General features: G+C 35.6%; 1 protein-coding gene across 1 annotated transcript; it reads right to left on the bottom strand.

Annotated features, from left to right (window-relative positions):
* Nucleotides 1-1,614: 1,614 nt before the first annotated feature.
* Nucleotides 1,615-19,763, bottom strand: LOC106447994. Its single transcript, XM_048777125.1, has 5 exons — nt 18,200-19,763; nt 18,036-18,112; nt 16,079-17,885; nt 11,461-12,689; nt 1,615-1,737 (listed from the first exon to the last, which is right to left on the bottom strand). The coding sequence occupies exons 1-5, from the start codon at nt 19,761-19,763 to the stop codon at nt 1,615-1,617; spliced, it is 4,800 nt and encodes a 1,599-aa protein (XP_048633082.1).
* Between the last annotated feature and the right edge of the window lie 3,153 nt (nt 19,764-22,916).

Genomic DNA, 22,916 nt, shown 5'->3' with positions numbered 1-22,916 from the left:
GCACATTCTTCTTTGAATTTATACAAATTGTAATCCTATAAATAAAGCCTTAGAGCCACGAAATAAATGATTGAATTTTTCTCTTTTTATGAGTTTATCTCTTTGTTCTTTGTAGAACACTTCTTGTTTCTTGGTGTGGTTGGCTCTAAGTAAACTTCTCTATTTCGTTGAACTTGTGCGTCATATCAAACAACATATAGAAATCCTTCTTTTGTTGGACTTGTGCATCATATCAAGCAACAACTGAAGTTTGGTAGTATCAAGGGACTTTCCGCCCCTCTTGTGTCACCGTTCAATCCATCAGTTCTCTCTTTTGGCGAGTTCATATCCCTTAAGTCCGATTGAGTGATCCTTCCTTAATTTAGGGCATATCAGAGCGCGGCTCGGGGGAGAGCGCTCTCGGGGGAGAGCGCGGCGCGGGGGAGAGCGTGGCTCGGGGGAGCTAGGGGGAGAGGACGGCTCAGGGGAGCTCGGGGGAGAGCGCGGCTCGGGGGAGCTCGGGGGAGAGCGCGGCTCGGGGGAGAGCGAGGCTCGGCGAAGAGCACAGCTCAGGGGAGAGCGCGGCTCGGGGGAGAGCACGGCTCTGGGGAGAGCACAGCTCGGGAGAGAGCACAGCTCGGGGGAGAGCCGAGAGCACGGCTCGGAGGAGAGGGGCTCGGGGGAGAGCACGGCTCGGGGGCGCGGCTCGGGGGATAAAGTGCTCAGGAGAGAGCGCACTCGGGGAGAGAGCGGCTCAGGGGAGAGGGCTCGGGGGAGAGGTGATGTGCCCTGGGTCGTAGACCCGGGCCAAGATGCTGCACAACTCGATCCAACCGAGGTTTCCCCATCAGATGATGCAACCATGGTCGAGCCAGAAGCTAACTTGGAAAAGAAAGAACTTAGGGAGTCGATGCAACCCCGTGGATGCATATATGTGGATGCCGCACCTATGGAAAGAACTAAGTGGAAGTAACAATCAATTGACCTTGAAGATATCATGGAGCTAGACACACATGAGCACTTTGGACGAGCTGGACGAAGTGACACTTTCTTGGACGAGCTGGTCGAGCTGAATCAAAGTGACACTTACATATCTGAGCTGAGTGAGCTAAGTGACACTAGCTTGGAGCTGAATGAGGTAAGTGACACTGAAGATGGAGCTGGTTTAGTTGCTGGGAGAAATGGGTCTTTTTCAGCCCAAAGAAAAATTCATAACAAATTCAATTTGGGTCGGTTTTACACCAAGTTCGACCAGACCTTTCCTCAGTCCATTTCAAGCCCATTCTTATAAAGAATACCAAGAGGTAGTCAGCAAGTAAGTCTTGGTCATGCATGGGAAAAAGAATTCAATAAAAATTATTAATTTCGGTCTTTTTTCAAAGTCTTCATTTCTAGTTTCTATGTCTTGCTTTTAGCACATTCTTCTTTGGATTTCTACAACTTGTAATCCTATGAATATGGTCTATGAGCCACGACATAAGGCAACATTTTCCCTTTTTATTGAGTTTATCTCCTTTGTTCTTTTCGTTTCTTGGTGAGATTATCTCCGAGTAAACAAATCTCTATTTCGTTGGACTTGTGCGTCATATCAAGCAATGTATAAAAACCCTTTTTTTGTTGGACTTGTGCGTCATATCAAGCAACAACTAAAGTCTGGTAGTACAAGAGACTTTCCGCACCTCTTGTGTCACCGTTCAATCCATCAGTTCTCCCTTTTGGCGAGTTCATATCCCTTAAGTCCGATTGAGTGATCCTTCCCTGTTTTAGGGTGTATCAAGTGGTATCAGAGCCACTCAGCCGGTACTATCTATCCATCTTCTCATCTTTCATTTTCTAAACACTTTTTCTTCTTTCTATCTTAAATCCGGGGTACTACCTTACCTATCGCCATTCTTCTATTAAAAAAAAAAGAAAAGAAAAAGATCTATCAAAAAAAAAGGTTTGATTTGTTGGCTAGGTGGTGGAAGAGAAATCATGCTGGCTGAGGAGAAATCCAGCCTTGGAGTGGTTATACGGATTTCACAAATCAGTTCTCTTATCTTTCTATCTTGTGTTCATCCCTTGTTGCTTGGAGATTCCATTGGGTTACTTGATTTGTTCTCTTAGAACTTTGAGAGGAAACTCTTGTGTGACCACTAAAATCTGAGAGAAACACGTGTGTGGGTGAAGATAAACACTTGAGAGTGTGAAAATTATTTTTATCTGTTAACCTTTTGTGTTGAAAATTTTCAGGTTAAGATGTTTGAAGCTGATCAAAAAAAGTTTTTTAGTCAGTTTGAAGTCCGGGAGTTTTGTGACAACCTTGTGGAGGGTGTGGTGAAAGCCCTCAAGGACGTCAGTAAGATCCAAAAGAAGAGCACAAACACACGTACACCTGTAGCTAAGCCATCCTTATTCATCAATGAAAAACCCAAAGGTAAATCTGAAAACAACCTTGAAGATCTAAAAGATTTTTCAGATTCTTTACCAATTTTTGATGAGTATGATGAAGAGCTGATTGAAAGTTTGATGATTTTTGAGGATAATTGTGATCTCTCTTTTCCAGAACCTGATTTTATGTTTGATAAAGAACATACTATTGCAGAACTAACTTTTTTGCAACCGGAGCATCCGAGTAGTCTTGTTCTATTTTCACAGGATTTTGAGGAAAAACCATTCGACTACCCACATCAAAGACCGCTTCTTGATACTAGGATACCCTTGGACGATGGTCTAGGTCCCATCTTTGATGAGGAAAACTAACTTGGTCCAATCCTTGAAAAGAAAGCACCAAGCATCACATCCATCAACATGGAGAATCATATTTACTTTGATCCCGGCACAACTCATGCCCCTTTGTCTCCTAATCCACAAGAGCACTGTAAGGAACTTGGTATCATCTGTTCTATACCTGATTTGTTTGTTAAAGACAGTTCCAGTGACATAAAACGTTTTGGTCTTGAAAAAGTAAAAGAATTTTGTGTTTCAAATTCTGTCTTTGGTAAGATGATTCATTCTATCAAGAAACTTGAACCTGATAAACTCTTTGATCAAAAACATTTTCAAGATGACAATGACATCCCTTTTGGTCTTGTTTTGAGCTTTGATCAGTTTTTGAAACATAGCAAATGTTTTGATCATCTTGAAAAATCATTTGAGCTTGTTTTGCAACAACCAGGCTTATGTTTCCGAAAACCTTGTGATTCCCTTTGTTTGTTTTAAGGATAATGGTTTTGATCTGAGTTTTCCTAGTCATGAACTGATCACTGATGATTTGTTTTCTCCCATACATGCCTGGAAAGAGCTTATGGTTAGTAATTTGCAAAAAACAAAATCACTTAGAGCTGAAACCGAATTTTGTTGTGATTTTGTTTTGAAACCCACCCATTCTTATTCTGAATCTGATCTTGAACTTTTGTGTCCTGATTCTGATCATGTTAGGCACGTTTTGGAAATGTTTAATGGTATGTCATGCCTTGAAAACATTCTGATTTACAACACCTTCTTTGATAAACATACTGATCCTTGGATAAGTAATTATCGGTTTGAAATTGATCTTTTGTGTTCTAAATCTGAGAAAGTTGCACATGTTTTGAATTTGTTCTTTAGGAACTGTGCTATCACGTGCCTAACACCATTCTGGTGTACAACACTTACTTTGATAGGCTTCATGATGATTTTAAACGTGTGCTACATGTTCTAGGGAAAGAAACTTTGGTTTCTGATATGAACAAGTACATGTCTTGCACATATGATCCTGGTATTTTAATGTTTGCTTTGAGTGTACAGGATAAACAAGATCGGTCTCCAAGAGGTGTCAGGAACAAAAGCAGAGATCGTGCTTATCAGTTTGAGATTTGGAGATGCATGTACTCGAGGAAATTAACTTCAAAACTCCAAAGACGTTTCTGTCCAAAATTTTCCTTCTCTGAATTTTACATGATTTTAAAATTCTTTTTGTCTGATTCATTTTCTTTTGATTCAGGTAAAATGGATTTGAGGACAAATCATTTTCAAAAGGGAGGGAACTGATGTGCCTTGGATCGTAAACCCGGGCCAGGATGGTGCACAACTCGACCCAACCGAAGTTTCCCCATCAGATGATGCAACCATGGTCGAGCCAGAAGCTAACTTGGAAAAGTAAGGACTTAGGGAGTCGATACAACCCTGTGGATGCATATATGTGAATGCCACACCTATGGAAGGAACTAAGTGGAAGAAATAATCAATTGACCTTGAAGATATCATGGAGCTAGACACACATGAACACTTTGGACGAGCTGGACGAAGTGGCACTTACTTGGGCGAGGTGGTCGAGCTGAATCAAATTGACACTTACATATATGAGCTGGATGATCTGAGTGAGCTAAGTGACACTAGCTTGGAGCTGAATGAGCTAAGTGACACTGAAGATGGAGCTAGTTTAGTTGCTAGGAGAAATGAGTCTTTTTCAGCCCAAAGAAAAATTCATAACAAATTCAATTTGGGTCGGTTTTACACCAAGTTCGACCAGACCTTTCCTCAGTCCATTTCAAGCCTATTCTCATAAAGAATACCAAGAGGGAGTCAGAAAGAAAGTCTTGGTCGTGCATGGGAAAAAGAATTCAACAAAAATCATTAATTTCGGTATTTTGTCAAAGTCTTCATTTCTAGTTTCTATGTCTTGTTTTTAGCACATTCTTCTTTGGATTTCTACAACTTGTAATCCTATAAATATGGCCTATGATCCACGAAATAAGGCAACATTTTTTTCCCTTTTATTGAGTTTATCTCCTTTGTTCTTTGTAGAACACTTTCGTTTCTTGGTGAGGTTATCTTCGAGTAAACAAATCTCTATTTCGTTGGACTTGTGCGTCATATCAAGCAACATATAGAAATCCTTCTTTTGTTGGACTTGTGCATCATATCAAGCAACAACTGAAGTCTGGTAGTATCAAGAGACTTTCCACACCTCTTGTGTCACCGGTCAATCCATCAGTTCTTCCTTTTGGCGAGTTTATATCCCTTAAGTCTGATTGAGTGAATCTTCCCTATTTTTGGGTGTATCAAGAGGGCTCGGGGGAGAGCGCGGCTGGGGGAAGAGCGCGGCGGCTCGGGGGAGAGCGCGCCTCAGGGGAGAGTGTGGCTCGGGGGAGAGCGCGGCTCGGGGACAGATTATCAGATCGTTAGAGTTTAGAGATTATCATCTTTTGATCGTTAGAGATTATCAGTCTTTTTGCCTTTTTGTATCATTCATATTTATGTTTATTTAGCTTTCTAATTGATCTATCTAATTAAAAAAAATTAGGTTTTACTGCGTAATTACATAATGTAAAAGTAGTTTGGAAGCTATAGTGTGTTATTACCATGAATAGAAAAAAAATAGTAACTACATGTGTTTTACTATGATTTAGGGTTAGTTCAAAATGTGTGCTTTTGACATGAATATATGTTAGTCTCGTTAGAGATTATCCGGCTCGGGGGAGATTATCAGATCCTTAGAGATTAGAGATTATCATCTTTTGATCGTTAGAGATAATCAGTCTTTTTGTATTATTCACATTTATGTTTATTTAAATTTCTAATTGATCTGTCTGATTCAAAAAAAATTGGATTTTGTAGCGTAATTACATAATGTAAAACTAGTTTGGAAGCTATAGTGTGTTATTACCATGAATAGAAAAAAAAACAGTAAATATATGTGTTTTACTATGATTTAGGGTTAGTTCAAAATGTGTGTTTTTGACATGAATATATGTTAGTCTCGTTAGAGATTATCAGGCTCGGGGATTATCAGATCGTTAGAGATTAGAGATTATCATCTTTTGATCGTTAGAGATTATCAGTCTTTTTGTATTATTCACATTTATGTTTATTTAGCTTTCTAATTAATCTATCTGATTAAAAAAATTTGGGTTTTAAAGTGTAACTAGATTTTGACCCGCACTTGGAAAGCGCGAGTTTTTTTGGATTATATTATAATTCAAAGTCTTATTATATCGAAAAAATATAATTTTTAACAGTTATATAATCTACGAATTAGTTTATTTGAGATTTTATATGTACACTTTTACGTAAGTTTCTTTTAGACATGAGAATTATATCCGGATCAAAAAAATAAACCGAACCGATCTGAAAATATAGGTTTAGTTCAGGTTCAGAGAAGATAACCTATTGGTTTTTTTTTCGACCCTCATGTCTTTGTTTGAGTATGGGTCCTACCCTAGACCTCATAATAAATATGTTGTGTTTATTAGGTATATTTGGATATTTCGAATATGTTTCCGGTATTATGGATATTTTTTTTTAAAGTTTTTGGTTTACGATTATAGTTTTTGATTTCAGGTAAATTTTCAAAAAAAATAAAATTGGGTATTTTTCAGTTCATCATATCAGATTTTAAATTTTTAGGTATTTGAATTTTTTGCGTATTTGTTTGGAGTTTCGAATATTTTTCGGTTTTTTTTGGATATTTCAAATTTTTTAGGATCCTAAATACCCGAATATTTAGACCCATTACGTCCATATCAGCTCTAACAACCTTTTGATATAGAGTTTTAACGTTATTGTACAAAAACATGGTTGATGAAATATTTTTCTGAGTAAAGATATCATAAGGAATAATATTAGGATATGTTAAAAATATTTAAAATATTGTATGGTTAGAATGATTAATGGTATTACCAAAAAAAAAAATAGTTATACATGACTTCAACAACTTTTTTATACTAGATTTTTTAAGACTCTTTCTCTTTTAATAGTGTTGATTCGTTTTTAAGTGAAAAGTATATAAAAGTATAATATCTAAACCAATAATTTTCAAAATCGTGAATAATCAATACTGATATCGTGAAGTCGGGTTAGCTTTAACAGAACCAATGAATTTCTACATTTTTGTGAAGGTAACATGAATATTCAGAAACTCATTCTTAAATATGAAAATATCTATCAAACTATAGACGGTTGAAATTTTAGTATATGATATGAGTTTTTAGTGGGAAAGTTTATATATTATATGATTACTTTATTATAAAGGAAAGATGAAGTTAAAATGTACACATATATGTCGTGTAACTTCTCTTGCTTTAATCATATATTATATGATAAAAGTGATAATATAAAACATTAGTTTCAATAATTTTACGATTAAAAATCAAAATGGTAAATATAGTAATAGTAATGATTAGGAAAGTACGTTGTCCGCCAAAGATCAAACATTTTCTATGGCAATTAATTACAGGATGTGTAGCAGTTAAGAAGAACTTGAAAGCGAGAGCGATGAACGGTGATATATGTTGTGCAAGATGTGGAGCTGATGAGGAATCAATTAACCATGTGTTTTTTGAATGTCCTCCAGCACGTCCGGTTTGGGCGCTATCAAAGATACCATGAAACCCAACTATCTTTCCAACAATGTCTCTTTTTACAAATATGGATTATCTTTTCTGGAGAGTGCTTCCGCAATTAGAGGATCACCAGTTTGCTTGGATTCTTTGGTATATCTGGAAAGGAAGAAATAGCAAAGTTTTTAGCAATCTTGATATGGATCCCAGAGATACGCTTAAAGTGGCAGAAACAGAATCCACACTATGGTCCGAAGCGCAGATAGCAAAAGAACAGAAGAACGGGACACAGGTAGAGATTCCGACATTACCGGTAATCCAAGGTAGATGGTGTTTCACAGATGGATCCTGGAAAGAGAATGATGATTTCTCTGGACAGGGATGGTTCAGTACTTTAGCAGGTTTTGAAGGGCTGATGGGGGCAAGAAATGTTCGAGCTAGTCTATCTCCTCTCCATGCGGAGATGGAAGCACTACTTTGGGCAATGGAATGTATGAGGAACTTACGTCAATTTCAGGTTACGTTTGCAACGGATTGTTCTCAATTGGTGAAGATGGTTTCGGAACCAGAAGAGTGGCCAGCTTTTGCAAGTTATTTAGGAGATTTTAAAGTCCTGAAGGAAAGTTTTTCACGATCAGAGATTATCCATGTACCAAGAACGCAAAATACAAAGGCGGATACCCTAGCACGTCGTGCCAGGAAACAGCCGTCTTTGGTCGTTCACATGGATCAACATCCTCCAGTTTGGTTTACAGAGTCTGTATGAGTCTGTTTATGTTGATGACAAAAAAAAAATGATTAGGATTTATGAGTGAGATTTGAATAAATAAAAGAATTGAATAAATTATTGTTAGAGAAATATATGGTAACATATTGTTAGTCTAAATTTAAGGTAAGACCAAAAAATAATGAGTTAAATGAAAATGTCCAAACAACTTTTATAGGTAGATTTTTTAAAACTCCTTCCCTTTTAATAGTATTGATTACATAATGTAAAACTAGTTTGGAAGCTATAGTGTGTTATTACCATGAATAGAAAAAACAGTAAATACATGTGTTTTACTGTGATTTAGAGTTAGTTCGAAATGTATGCTTTTAGATTGAATATATGTTAGTCTCGTTAGAGATTATCAGTCTTATTGGTGAATATATGTTACTAACAGGAAGTTATTGGTAAGTGAATTCTCATGAATTTTGAAAATTTTAAGAATCCATTATTATTGGTTCTTGGATTTCAAAAATTTTAGTAGAATTCATTGTTATTGGTTTAAGAATTTTCAAAATTAATTCAAATCTCTTGTTGATAAAAAAATTTAGTTATTATTGATTATCTAATTCTAACTAAATCTAGTGTTATTGGAAGATGAATTATATTTATTTTTACTCATAAGACTTAACTTTCAAAATATCATATGTATCCATGTGATTTTCAAAATTCTTGCGATAAAAAAAACTAAAAAACAAAATAATTATTCTTACCAAATATCTATTGCACATTAAATCCAAATTATATGTTCAAAACTATAATTCATTACATTTATATATTTTTACATTTTTGAATAATTATTTTTTAAAATTATTTTATTTTTAAAAATATTATAATTTTCCATTAAATTTACAAATCTTAATAATTTTAAAATTTTATTTTTTAAATAGTTTCAAAAAACATTTTCGAATTTCAAAAAGAAAATTTGAAAAAATAGAAAAATTATAAAAATTATAAATGTCTAAATTTGAAAAAATATAATTCAAAATTATATAAAAAAATATATTTTCTTTTTTTCCGACAAAAAAAAAATAAAAACAACTTTTTAGTCTTTATTTTTTATTACTTATACATATATACAACAAGGGGTAAATAGTGTTTTACCTTTTTAATGAAATTTCTTTTGGTCATTTTTTTAATGCTCTTTTTTGACAAAATCTTTTAAAATTGCTATTTAAGAAAATTGTTCAAATTTTTATGTATTAGTTTATTTTCTTTTTAATTTGAAAGCAAAAAATAAATAATCATGCTATATGATTTAGAAAATAAATAGATTCTATATTTATTTTACAAAAAATGATAGAAAAGAGGTAATGCATATTCATGAAAATCTATATCAATCTAATATGATCAAATTTCATAAGTCAATGTATATAAATTTTCACAATCCACATAACTTTTTAAAATCTATCAACTCACAAAATTCACAAACTCTACACAAATTTATCTCCCAATAACTCTCCCCCTACCCTTAGTCTTTTTATCTTTTGTATTCACATTTATGTTTATTTAGCTTTTTAATTGATCTATAAAAAAATTAATGTTTTTAAAAATTCTTAAGGTTTTACGGCGTAATTACAAAATATAAAACTAGTTTGGAAGCTACAGTGTATTATTACTATAAATAGACTTTAGAAACAGTAAATACATGTGTTTGACATGATTATATGTTGTCGTATTAAAAAAAGATTATATATTGTCAGTTTATCCTTGTTGACCAAAAAATGTTTCACTTAATGAGAAGAGTCTCATGATTTACGCCAAAGAAAAGAACGATACATTTGTTAATACAACTTTCTCGACGTAGATACATTTACTGATGAACCTGAAACAAATACCAAAATCTTGTTACCTAATCACATTATTTTTTACTTCTGAGCAAGGACATGGTTGCGTCGCAATCGCGCGGGATTATATATATTTATATTTATAATTTATGGTTTTAAAATAAAATTTAAAATTTGATGATAATTTATAAGCGGTGGTTCGCATTTGATTTTCATTTTGGTTATGATTCGATTGTGGATATAAGTTTTCGGTTCAAGAAATAGAAATATAGTAATAGTTCGGTTCTTATGGATTTGAATTTGGTTTGTTTTCTAGTTATAATTTTCAAAATAAGAGTTTGAGAGTGAGTTGCTCCAAGAAGGAACTTCAAATTTATCTTTAAAATTTTGTGTAATTTGCGTTTTAGTCCTTAACTTTAATATAAACTACTTATAATCACTAAACTTTACACAAATAAATAATATGTACACATTGAAAATATTAAACACAATATCTATAAATGCAATTGATTAGAACACAAAATACAACTTATTCAGTATGTATAGTAAAATGGTATATATTGATTATCTATATTAAAGTTTTTATATAGATCATCTTCACATTAGTCACATGTAGAACATCTAAACAAATGCATAAACTGGACATCAAAGGTATATAATAACTCTTCGTGGACTGAGTTAGTATAAGAGTAAATTAATTTTGTAATTTTATTGTACCAATAGATAACAAACGTATGTTTAATACGACAAAACGTAGGTTTAGCTTTATTAGCCGAAGTTGGTTTAATTTAAGTAAGTAGGTTCCATTTCTAAGTAGCATGTTATATTATCTAAACATTTATGAAAGAGTCCAAAAATAAATTAAGTGACAACTTCTATCGGTAGATAAAAATAGAACCCTAAATTAATAGATTTGACATGCTATATGATTTAGAAAATAAATAGATTCTATATTTATTTTACAAAAAATGATAGAAAAGAGGTAATGCATATTCATGAAAATCTATAGCAATCTAAAAAGTTATGATCAAATTTCATAAGTCAATGTATATAAATTTTTACAATCCACATAACTTTTTAAAATCTATCAACTCTCAAAATTCACAAACTCTACACAAATTCATCTCCCAATAACCCTCCCCCTCCCCTTAGTCTTTTTATCTTTTTGTATTCACATTTATGTTTATTTAGCTTTTTAATTGATCTATAAAAAAAATTAATGTTTTTAAAAATTCTTAAGGTTTTACGGCGTAATTACAAAATATAAAACTAGTTTGGAAGCTACAGTGTATTATTACTATAAATAGACTTTAGAAACAGTAAATACATGTGTTTGACATGCTTATATGTTGTCGTGTTAAAAAAAGATTATATATTGTCAGTTTATCCTTGTTGACCAACAAATATTTCTCTTAGTGAGAAGAGTCTCATGATTTACGCCAAAGAAAAGAACGATACATTTGTTTTTTTTTTTTTTTTTGACGTCAAAAGGCCATTCTATTACTCAAACTTGAGGTGGTCTGGGTAACCAAACCGGAATAGAACAACCAATAAAAAGTAACTCCCTATGGAAGGATCTTGCAGTCTTAGCTAAAAAATCTGAAATCTGATTGCGCGCCCGTGGAACATGAATGATGCTGAAGTCCGGAAAGCATATCTGTAATGTCTCTATTCTCTCCAATTCTGTCGCAAAGCTTGGCCAATCTTGAGGGTCCTTTAACATTGCAATCAGCTCCTTGCAGTCTGTCCCAAAGTTCTGGCATGTTGAATGTTGAAGCATATTTTCCATCGCCCACCGCAGTGCTTCTACTTCCGAATGCAAAGCTGATTCACGTCGAGTGAAATTCTTTGTTCCCATAAGTTGAATATTCCCAACACTGTCCATCCATACCCAGCCGCATCCGCTAAAGTGAGCAGAAGATGTCCAAGATCCATCTAGCAAGCATATATTACCCAAACGTATGACTTGGGCTATCCCAGGGATATTAGCTTGAACCACTGGTTGTAACACTAGTTGCACCGCTTCAATAGCATCAAACCATGCATGACATTCACTCTCTGCGTGTCGAACTAGCTCCAATGGATCTCTATCTATTCCTCTGAAGAGTTTGTCATTTCTAGCCTTCCAAATGTACCATAATATCCAGGGATAAGGATCCCTGTCTCTTTCTGGCTCGATGATGCTATTCTTCCTCCAAAACAGATAATCCATATTTGTGTAGACACTTGATACCGGAAATATATCAGGGCTTGTTGGAGTCGATGATAATGACCAGACTTGAAGAGCTGGCGGACATTCAAAAAATGCATGGGTCACAGTTTCCTCTAATTCTCCGCATCTTGGACAGTAATTGTCACACCTCATATTGCGTCTTGTCAAGTTCCTCGTTACAGCCACATGACCAGTCAACAATTGCCATATAAGATGACATATCTTCTTTGGCGCCTCTACCTTCCAAGCAAAGGCTTGGAGCTTTGTGATGCTCGGCTCTATAACTTCTTTCTCCGCTGCTGGTTTTAATACATTTTGTGCCACCCAATAACCAGATTTAACCGTATATTGGCCATTCTTTGTGTACTTCCAGCAGAAAGTATCTCGGCGATGAGTCGAGCTTATGGCTAAACTCCTTATGAGAGGTATGTCCTCAGGGATGACGTAACTCTCCAATAGACCAATATTCCATTCCTTCGATACTTGATCAATAAGATCGCTGACTCGCATATTAGGGTGCATGACTGGCGCTATGGAGTTAGCTGGTCTCGCGGGGGTCGTTGGAATCCACGGATCTCCCCACACCTTAACTTCATATCCGGAATGAATTTTCTGTCTGATCCCTAGTAGTAACAATTTCCTGGCTGCAATAATGCTCGTCCACACATAGGATTTATGAGTGAGATTTGAATAAATAAAAGAATTGAATAAATTATTGTTAGAGAAATATATGGTAACATATTGTTAGTCTAAATTTAAGGTAAGACCAAAAAATAATGAGTTAAATGAAAATGTCCAAACAACTTTTATAGGTAGATTTTTTAAAACTCCTTCCCTTTTAATAGTATTGATTACATAATGTAAAACTAGTTTGGAAGCTATAGTGTGTTATTACCATGAATAGAAAAAACAGTAAATACATGTGTTTTACTGTGATTTAGAGTTAGTTCGAAATGTATGCTTTTAGATTGAATATATGTTAGTCTCGTTAGAGATTATCAGTCTTATTGGTGAATATATGTTACTAACAGGAAGTTATTGGTAAGTGAATTCTCATGAATTTTGAAAATTTTAAGAATCCATTATTATTGGTTCTTGGATTTCAAAAATTTTAGTAGAATTCATTGTTATTGGTTTAAGAATTTTCAAAATTAATTCAAATCTCTTGTTGATAAAAAAATTTAGTTATTATTGATTATCTAATTCTAACTAAATCTAGTGTTATTGGAAGATGAATTATATTTATTTTTACTCATAAGACTTAACTTTCAAAATATCATATGTATCCATGTGATTTTCAAAATTCTTGCGATAAAAAAAACTAAAAAACAAAATAATTATTCTTACCAAATATCTATTGCACATTAAATCCAAATTATATGTTCAAAACTATAATTCATTACATTTATATATTTTTACATTTTTGAATAATTATTTTTTAAAATTATTTTATTTTTAAAAATATTATAATTTTCCATTAAATTTACAAATCTTAATAATTTTAAAATTTTATTTTTTAAATAGTTTCAAAAAACATTTTCGAATTTCAAAAAGAAAATTTGAAAAAATAGAAAAATTATAAAAATTATAAATGTCTAAATTTGAAAAAATATAATTCAAAATTATATAAAAAAATATATTTTCTTTTTTTCCGACAAAAAAAAAATAAAAACAACTTTTTAGTCTTTATTTTTTATTACTTATACATATATACAACAAGGGGTAAATAGTGTTTTACCTTTTTAATGAAATTTCTTTTGGTCATTTTTTTAATGCTCTTTTTTGACAAAATCTTTTAAAATTGCTATTTAAGAAAATTGTTCAAATTTTTATGTATTAGTTTATTTTCTTTTTAATTTGAAAGCAAAAAATAAATAATCATGCTATATGATTTAGAAAATAAATAGATTCTATATTTATTTTACAAAAAATGATAGAAAAGAGGTAATGCATATTCATGAAAATCTATATCAATCTAATATGATCAAATTTCATAAGTCAATGTATATAAATTTTCACAATCCACATAACTTTTTAAAATCTATCAACTCACAAAATTCACAAACTCTACACAAATTTATCTCCCAATAACTCTCCCCCTACCCTTAGTCTTTTTATCTTTTGTATTCACATTTATGTTTATTTAGCTTTTTAATTGATCTATAAAAAAATTAATGTTTTTAAAAATTCTTAAGGTTTTACGGCGTAATTACAAAATATAAAACTAGTTTGGAAGCTACAGTGTATTATTACTATAAATAGACTTTAGAAACAGTAAATACATGTGTTTGACATGATTATATGTTGTCGTATTAAAAAAAGATTATATATTGTCAGTTTATCCTTGTTGACCAAAAAATGTTTCACTTAATGAGAAGAGTCTCATGATTTACGCCAAAGAAAAGAACGATACATTTGTTAATACAACTTTCTCGACGTAGATACATTTACTGATGAACCTGAAACAAATACCAAAATCTTGTTACCTAATCACATTATTTTTTACTTCTGAGCAAGGACATGGTTGCGTCGCAATCGCGCGGGATTATATATATTTATATTTATAATTTATGGTTTTAAAATAAAATTTAAAATTTGATGATAATTTATAAGCGGTGGTTCGCATTTGATTTTCATTTTGGTTATGATTCGATTGTGGATATAAGTTTTCGGTTCAAGAAATAGAAATATAGTAATAGTTCGGTTCTTATGGATTTGAATTTGGTTTGTTTTCTAGTTATAATTTTCAAAATAAGAGTTTGAGAGTGAGTTGCTCCAAGAAGGAACTTCAAATTTATCTTTAAAATTTTGTGTAATTTGCGTTTTAGTCCTTAACTTTAATATAAACTACTTATAATCACTAAACTTTACACAAATAAATAATATGTACACATTGAAAATATTAAACACAATATCTATAAATGCAATTGATTAGAACACAAAATACAACTTATTCAGTATGTATAGTAAAATGGTATATATTGATTATCTATATTAAAGTTTTTATATAGATCATCTTCACATTAGTCACATGTAGAACATCTAAACAAATGCATAAACTGGACATCAAAGGTATATAATAACTCTTCGTGGACTGAGTTAGTATAAGAGTAAATTAATTTTGTAATTTTATTGTACCAATAGATAACAAACGTATGTTTAATACGACAAAACGTAGGTTTAGCTTTATTAGCCGAAGTTGGTTTAATTTAAGTAAGTAGGTTCCATTTCTAAGTAGCATGTTATATTATCTAAACATTTATGAAAGAGTCCAAAAATAAATTAAGTGACAACTTCTATCGGTAGATAAAAATAGAACCCTAAATTAATAGATTTGACATGCTATATGATTTAGAAAATAAATAGATTCTATATTTATTTTACAAAAAATGATAGAAAAGAGGTAATGCATATTCATGAAAATCTATAGCAATCTAAAAAGTTATGATCAAATTTCATAAGTCAATGTATATAAATTTTTACAATCCACATAACTTTTTAAAATCTATCAACTCTCAAAATTCACAAACTCTACACAAATTCATCTCCCAATAACCCTCCCCCTCCCCTTAGTCTTTTTATCTTTTTGTATTCACATTTATGTTTATTTAGCTTTTTAATTGATCTATAAAAAAATTAATGTTTTTAAAAATTCTTAAGGTTTTACGGCGTAATTACAAAATATAAAACTAGTTTGGAAGCTACAGTGTATTATTACTATAAATAGACTTTAGAAACAGTAAATACATGTGTTTGACATGCTTATATGTTGTCGTGTTAAAAAAAGATTATATATTGTCAGTTTATCCTTGTTGACCAACAAATATTTCTCTTAGTGAGAAGAGTCTCATGATTTACGCCAAAGAAAAGAACGATACATTTTTTTTTTTTTTTTTTTTGACGTCAAAAGGCCATTCTATTACTCAAACTTGAGGTGGTCTGGGTAACCAAACCGGAATAGAACAACCAATAAAAAGTAACTCCCTATGGAAGGATCTTGCAGTCTTAGCTAAAAAATCTGAAATCTGATTGCGCGCCCGTGGAACATGAATGATGCTGAAGTCCGGAAAGCATATCTGTAATGTCTCTATTCTCTCCAATTCTGTCGCAAAGCTTGGCCAATCTTGAGGGTCCTTTAACATTGCAATCAGCTCCTTGCAGTCTGTCCCAAAGTTCTGGCATGTTGAATGTTGAAGCATATTTTCCATCGCCCACCGCAGTGCTTCTACTTCCGAATGCAAAGCTGATTCACGTCGAGTGAAATTCTTTGTTCCCATAAGTTGAATATTCCCAACACTGTCCATCCATACCCAGCCGCATCCGCTAAAGTGAGCAGAAGATGTCCAAGATCCATCTAGCAAGCATATATTACCCAAACGTATGACTTGGGCTATCCCAGGGATATTAGCTTGAACCACTGGTTGTAACACTAGTTGCACCGCTTCAATAGCATCAAACCATGCATGACATTCACTCTCTGCGTGTCGAACTAGCTCCAATGGATCTCTATCTATTCCTCTGAAGAGTTTGTCATTTCTAGCCTTCCAAATGTACCATAATATCCAGGGATAAGGATCCCTGTCTCTTTCTGGCTCGATGATGCTATTCTTCCTCCAAAACAGATAATCCATATTTGTGTAGACACTTGATACCGGAAATATATCAGGGCTTGTTGGAGTCGATGATAATGACCAGACTTGAAGAGCTGGCGGACATTCAAAAAATGCATGGGTCACAGTTTCCTCTAATTCTCCGCATCTTGGACAGTAATTGTCACACCTCATATTGCGTCTTGTCAAGTTCCTCGTTACAGCCACATGACCAGTCAACAATTGCCATATAAGATGACATATCTTCTTTGGCGCCTCTACCTTCCAAGCAAAGGCTTGGAGCTTTGTGATGCTCGGCTCTATAACTTCTTTCTCCGCTGCTGGTTTTAATACATTTTGTGCCACCCAATAACCAGATTTAACCGTATATTGGCCATTCTTTGTGTACTTCCAGCAGAAAGTATCTCGGCGATGAGTCGAGCTTATGGCTAAACTCCTTATGAGAGGTATGTCCTCAGGGATGACGTAACTCTCCAATAGACCAATATTCCATTCCTTCGATACTTGATCAATAAGATCGCTGACTCGCATATTAGGGTGCATGACTGGCGCTATGGAGTTAGCTGGTCTCGCGGGGGTCGTTGGAATCCACGGATCTCCCCACACCTTAACTTCATATCCGGAATGAATTTTCTGTCTGATCCCTAGTAGTAACAATTTCCTGGCTGCAATAATGCTCGTCCACACATAGGATGGGTTGTTAGCAGTATCCACTCTTAGTGGAGAGCTCAATCTATAGTATCTTCCCTTCAAAACCCGTGCAACTAGGGAATCAGGGAACTGAAGTAGCCTCCATAATTGTTTAGCCAACAGGGCCAGATTGAACTCATGGATCATACGGAAACCAATTCCACCCTCCTCTCTTGGTAAACAAACTTTCTCCCACTTCGCCCAGTGTATCCCTCTCTTTGGTGGATTTGAACTCCACCAGAACTGTGCAATGGCACTGGCAAGATTTTCACAAATCTCTAATGGGAGCAGAAAAGTAGACATAACGTACGTCGGTAGGGCAAGCAAAATGGATTTAATCAACACTTCCTTTCCACCTTTTGAGAGCCATCTGCCTGTCCATCCATTCACTCTATGCATCAACTTATCTTTCAGAAATGCAAAAAGTTTGCACTTAGATCCACTTATGTCTTCTGGGATACCAAGGTAAGTTCCCATTCCTCCTTCATTCTGTATTCCAAGCACATCTTTAAGCTGTTGTCTAGTAGCCGCATTAATCCGCTTACCAAAGAGTAAGGAAGATTTATCAAAATTAATACATTGTCCAGAGGCTTTGCCATATCTCCTGACTACTTTCATTACTTCTTCACATTCACGGGGCTCCGCCTTACAGAAGAAAAGGCTATCATCAGCAAAGAGAAGGTGAGATACCGACGGACACGCGCGTGTAACGCGCATCCCTGTTATCTTCCCTTGGTTCTCTGCATAATTGAGAAGGCTAACGAGCGCTTCCGTGCATAGAATAAAAATGAAAGGAGACAAAGGATCTCCTTGACGTAATCCTCGCCCTGGAACAATATTTCCTCTTGGCTCACCATTCATAAGGACCTTATATTTCACCGACGTAATACAACGCATTATCCAGGCAATCCATATCTCTGAGAACCCCATTTTGCGCATGACAGCTTCAATAAAGGACCATTCCATCCTATCATACGCCTTACTCATATCTGTCTTGATAGCCATCCTTTTACTACGTCCACTAGGTTTAGTTCTAAGAGCATGGAACATCTCCTGAGCAATCATAATGTTATCTGAGATCTGTCTCCCAGCAACAAAGGCTGACTGAGTCTCCGATATCAGTCCTGGTAGCACTTTCTTTAATCTCTGGCATAAGACCTTAGAGATTATCTTGTAACTGACGTTACATAAGCTGATGGGTCTAAACTGGGCCATTTCATTGGGCCTCGTTGTTTTCGGGATAAGACATATATTTGTATCATTCAGTCCATTCGCCATCGTCCCCTCAAAAAGGAATTTATTAACCATAAGAGTTAAATCCTCCTTTACAATATCCCAGAATTTCTGATAGAAAAGTGCAGTCATCCCATCTGGACCTGGGGCCTTTTCCGGATGCATAGCAAAGAGCGCTAGTTTGATCTCCCATTCAGAAACCGGGGCTGTAAGATTGTCGTTCATATCTCCAGTGATCGTCGATGGAACCTGAGAAAGTGCATCTTCAATGTCTTCTGGATCCGATGATTCAAAGATCTGTCTAAAGTAACTAGTAGCAATGGCTACTAATCCTTCTTCGTCCTCAACTACGGCTCCATTCGCATCTAGGAGCTGTGTAATCTTATTTCTCGCTCTCCTTTGCTTTGTTAAGGCATGAAAAAATTTTGTATTTCTGTCCCCTTCCCTCAGCCAAAACACCCGACTCTTCTGTTTCCAGAATAATTCTTCTGCTTTAAGAGCATCAGAGAGATCCTTCAGCGCTGCTGCAATTTCCTCAGTTGTTGCATTATCATCAGCATACAGACCCTCCACTTTTTCCTTAAGCTCCTCCACTAATTTGGCCGAGTTCACATTATGTTGTCTCCTCCATTCACTCAAGGCTTTTCTACAACTGGAAATATGTTCCATAATAGTCGCATTAGGAGGAAGATCAGGAGATTTCCATCCATCAAGAATAACTTGCCTTAGCTCGTCATCATCCAGCCATCTTTTATCAAACTTAAACTTTTTCGATCTCCTTATTGGCTTTATGAGTATGTCTGCAAGGATCGGACGATGGTCCGATCCCCATAGCCTCATATACTTCACAGTCGAGTGAGGAAACTTTTCATGCCAGTCTGCATTGCCCACTGCTCTATCTAAACGACATCGAACAGTTGCTCCTCCTGCTCTCTTCCCTACCCAGGAAAGCATATTCCCCGTAAAAGGAAACTCTAACATCCCACAGTCATTAAGCATCTGCTTAAAGGGAAGGAATGAGCTATCGGGACGTTGTCGCCCACCTTCTTTCTCATTATGACCTGTGATTTCATTAAAGTCTCCTATCATGAACCAAGGTCCATTTCGTGTGGTTGAAAAACGCGTAAGACGTTCCCAAACTTGTTCACGTCTTCCTAGTACAGGGTCCCCATAAACAAACGTCATATAGACTTTTATTCCATCAATGACTGCCTCAATGTCAATCATACGGTTATTTGAAAATAAAACATTAACTCTAAGTTCATCCATAAAAAATAAAGCTAAACCTCCGCTGAGTCCAAGTGGCTCAACAGTAAACAAATGATCAAATCCTAAGTCTGCCTGAATGTTTTGCAGCAGCATTCTTCGGTTCTTCGTCTCAGAAAGAAACACAAGTCCTGGGCGATGCTTCTGACACATCTCCGTAAGGCGTCGAACTGTGAGGTCGTTTCCAATCCCTCGACAGTTCCAACTGAGTGTCTTCATATCTGATCGTGGGATGAGTTTTTGGAACCCATCAATCCACCAATTGTTGACGAACCACCTCTAAGCTTTTTTGAACTTTGGTGGTGGCGCCTAGATTTTCCTGCATCAGCATGAGACGAAGACGAACGCTTCCTAGGAGATCCCCGACGAAGAATCTCAAATTTCCTGCTCGGAATGCCCAAAGAGACATTTGTTTTTGCACTTTGTCTCTTACTTCGGGTCGCTTTATCAGCCGGTCTTCCTGCTTCCTTGAGCGATGCTCGACGCGAACTCGAATCCTCCATCTCCGTAAGCTCGAGGCCTAAAAGATCATCATTTCTCACGTCGCAGTCCATCATCTCCCCGTCGGGCTGATCAGCAATCTCCATGTCACTCAAGGCACCAATGATCTGGCCATCCCCAACTCCATCTTGCAACTCTTGATCACTTAAGGCAGCGAAATTTAGAGAACGAGTAGATTCCTTAACACGTTTAGTCACATTTTCTTCCATAGGATGTTCAGCGCGAGATGGAGTAACAATGGTACTGGCCAGCCTCCTAGTCGCCGTAATCACTGGTGAACGCAATTCATCAGTTTTGCCATCGCTTCTCGAGACCACAGGTTGTTCATAAGGGATACTTTCGCGGCTATGAGTAGCTTGTTCCCCTCTATTCCCTGTTTGCTCACGTAATGATTTCTGTCTCCAGGTTAGCGCAGGTGTGCGGTCATATGGACCTGTACCCACACGGGATCTACCATATCTATTGCTCCGTGAATGATCATCCCGTCGGCGTATGATTCGATCCGAATGAGAGTTCCCATAGTTGCTTTCCTCAAGCTTCCTGTCGCTATCATATCTGGAGCTACGGGATGAGTTGTATCTGCCGTGACTTAACTCCACACGGTAACGAGACTGCAGCTTAGGTTGATTGTTCCTCTGATCCGAGGGGACTTGTACTCTAGCGAACACATCTTGCCGCTCAATCGTAGGTTGTTTCCTGACCTCCAGTGACGGGCAATACTCCTTTTCATGCGTTAACATACCACAGGTGGAGCAATGTTTGAACAACATCTCGTACTTGATCTCCAGCGTGACCTCATCCCCTTCCGGTGACTCCGCCTTACGTGTGAACTTCAGAGGCCTACGGGTATCCACATCGATAAGCATACGGCCCTCGGTGTGTTCCACTTTGTCGATATGTCCCAATCGAGAACCTATGTTCCTCAGGTTCTGATCAGTCCATAAGTGGAGAGGGATCCCTATCAGACGAACCCAAAAAGGTATTATCCATGGATAATCGTCGTGGACAATGGGCTCCCATCGGACCAGCACCACCATGCAAAAGTTGAAGTGGAACGGTCCTTGAGACAGAACCGATTGAAGATCTTCTTCTGTGGTAAAGTTAAAAAGGAACTTTCCATTACCCAAATCATTAGCCGTGATACGGTCAGCTAACCCCCAATGCGATGGCATTTTCTGTAGTAGTTTCTCGACGTTTTGTTTCTTTGGATTAAGGATCTTTCCAATCAATGACAAGCTGAATTCATCAAGGATTGTCGGATCATTCTGACTAGTCAGTTTAATTGGTTCATCATCATCCTCGTAAAGTATTCCTTTCCCCTTAATATCCGCTATGTGAGTAGAGCGGTTCCTATAGGAGGACCCCATGTGACGGTCGTAGTGATCAGATCACGAGGACAAACGCGAAGAGATCTCCAGTGGTCGTTACGACAAGGATCGTTACGAGCAGGAACGTTGAGAGCAGGATCGGTACGAGCAGGAACGTTGAGAGCGTGATCGGTACGAGCAGGATCGTTACGAGCAGGAACGTTGAGAGCAGGATCGGTACGAGGAGAACGTGACCGGAGCGTGGTGCAACCTCACGATCAGGAAAACGCTCAGGAACAACGAATGAAACCGCAATCTCGAAGAAGATCACGATCTGGAAACCCGCTTAGAACCGTCGATAGCGGTGAAGGACCAAGATCATCCAAGAGAATGAGAATGAAAGCGTGATGATGAAGAAAGTGCAGATGCGAAAGAATATATGCCGAACCCTTAATCAGATGACAAAGATCAATCTGATGATGCTTAATCGGCCACCAAAGAGTGGATCGATGCGTTGAGATGATGATCTCAAGAAGGTGTCGCCATTGTCGCCGCCAGAGCTCCTAGGGTTTTTTTATGCAGTGGTTGTTTTTTAATTGTTTAGTGTGTGAAACGATACATTTGTTAATACAACTTTCTCGACGTAGATACATTTACTAATGAACCTGAAACAAATACCAAAATCTTGTTACCTAATCACATTATTTTTGACTTCTGAGCAAGGATATGGTTGCGTCGCAATCGCGCATGATTATGTATATTTATATTTATAATTTATGGTTTTAAAATAAAATTTAAAATTTGATGATAATTTATAAACTGCGGTTCGCATTTGATTTCATTTTGGTTATGATTCGATTGTGGATATAAGTTTTCGGTTCAAGAAATAGAAATATAGTAATAGTTCGGTTCTTATGGATTTGAATTTGGTTTGTTTTCTAGTTATAATCTTCAAAATAAGTGTTTGAGAGTGAGTTGCTCCAAGAAGGAACTTCAAATTTATCTTTAAAATTTTGTGTAATTTACGTTTTAGTCCTTAACTTTAATATAAACTACTTATAATCATTAAACTTTATACAAATAAATAATATGTACACATTGAAAATATTAAACACAATATCTATAAATGCAATTGAGAAAAGAGCTATATTTGCCAATTCTCTGGCAAAATTGTTATATAGTAAAATGGTATATATTGATTATCTATATTAAAGTTGTTATATAGATCATCTTCACATTAGTCACATGTAGAACATCTAAACAA

Source organism: Brassica napus, chromosome A3, assembly GCF_020379485.1.
Source record: "Brassica napus cultivar Da-Ae chromosome A3, Da-Ae, whole genome shotgun sequence".
Lineage (NCBI taxonomy): Eukaryota > Viridiplantae > Streptophyta > Magnoliopsida > Brassicales > Brassicaceae > Brassica > Brassica napus.
This window is presented reverse-complemented; position numbering and strand designations above follow the sequence as displayed.

Coding starts and splice junctions, on each gene's coding strand:
- LOC106447994 (XM_048777125.1), bottom strand. CDS start 19,763: ATGACGTTTGTTTATGGGGACCCTGTACTAGGAAGACGTGAACAAGTT. Junction 18,113..18,199: donor ATATAAGGTCCTTATGAATG/GTGAGCCAAGAG, acceptor TATGCACGGAAG/CGCTCGTTAGCCTTCTCAAT. Junction 12,690..16,078: donor CATTCATGTTCCACGGGCGC/GCAATCAGATTT, acceptor GCATTATTGCAG/CCAGGAAATTGTTACTACTA.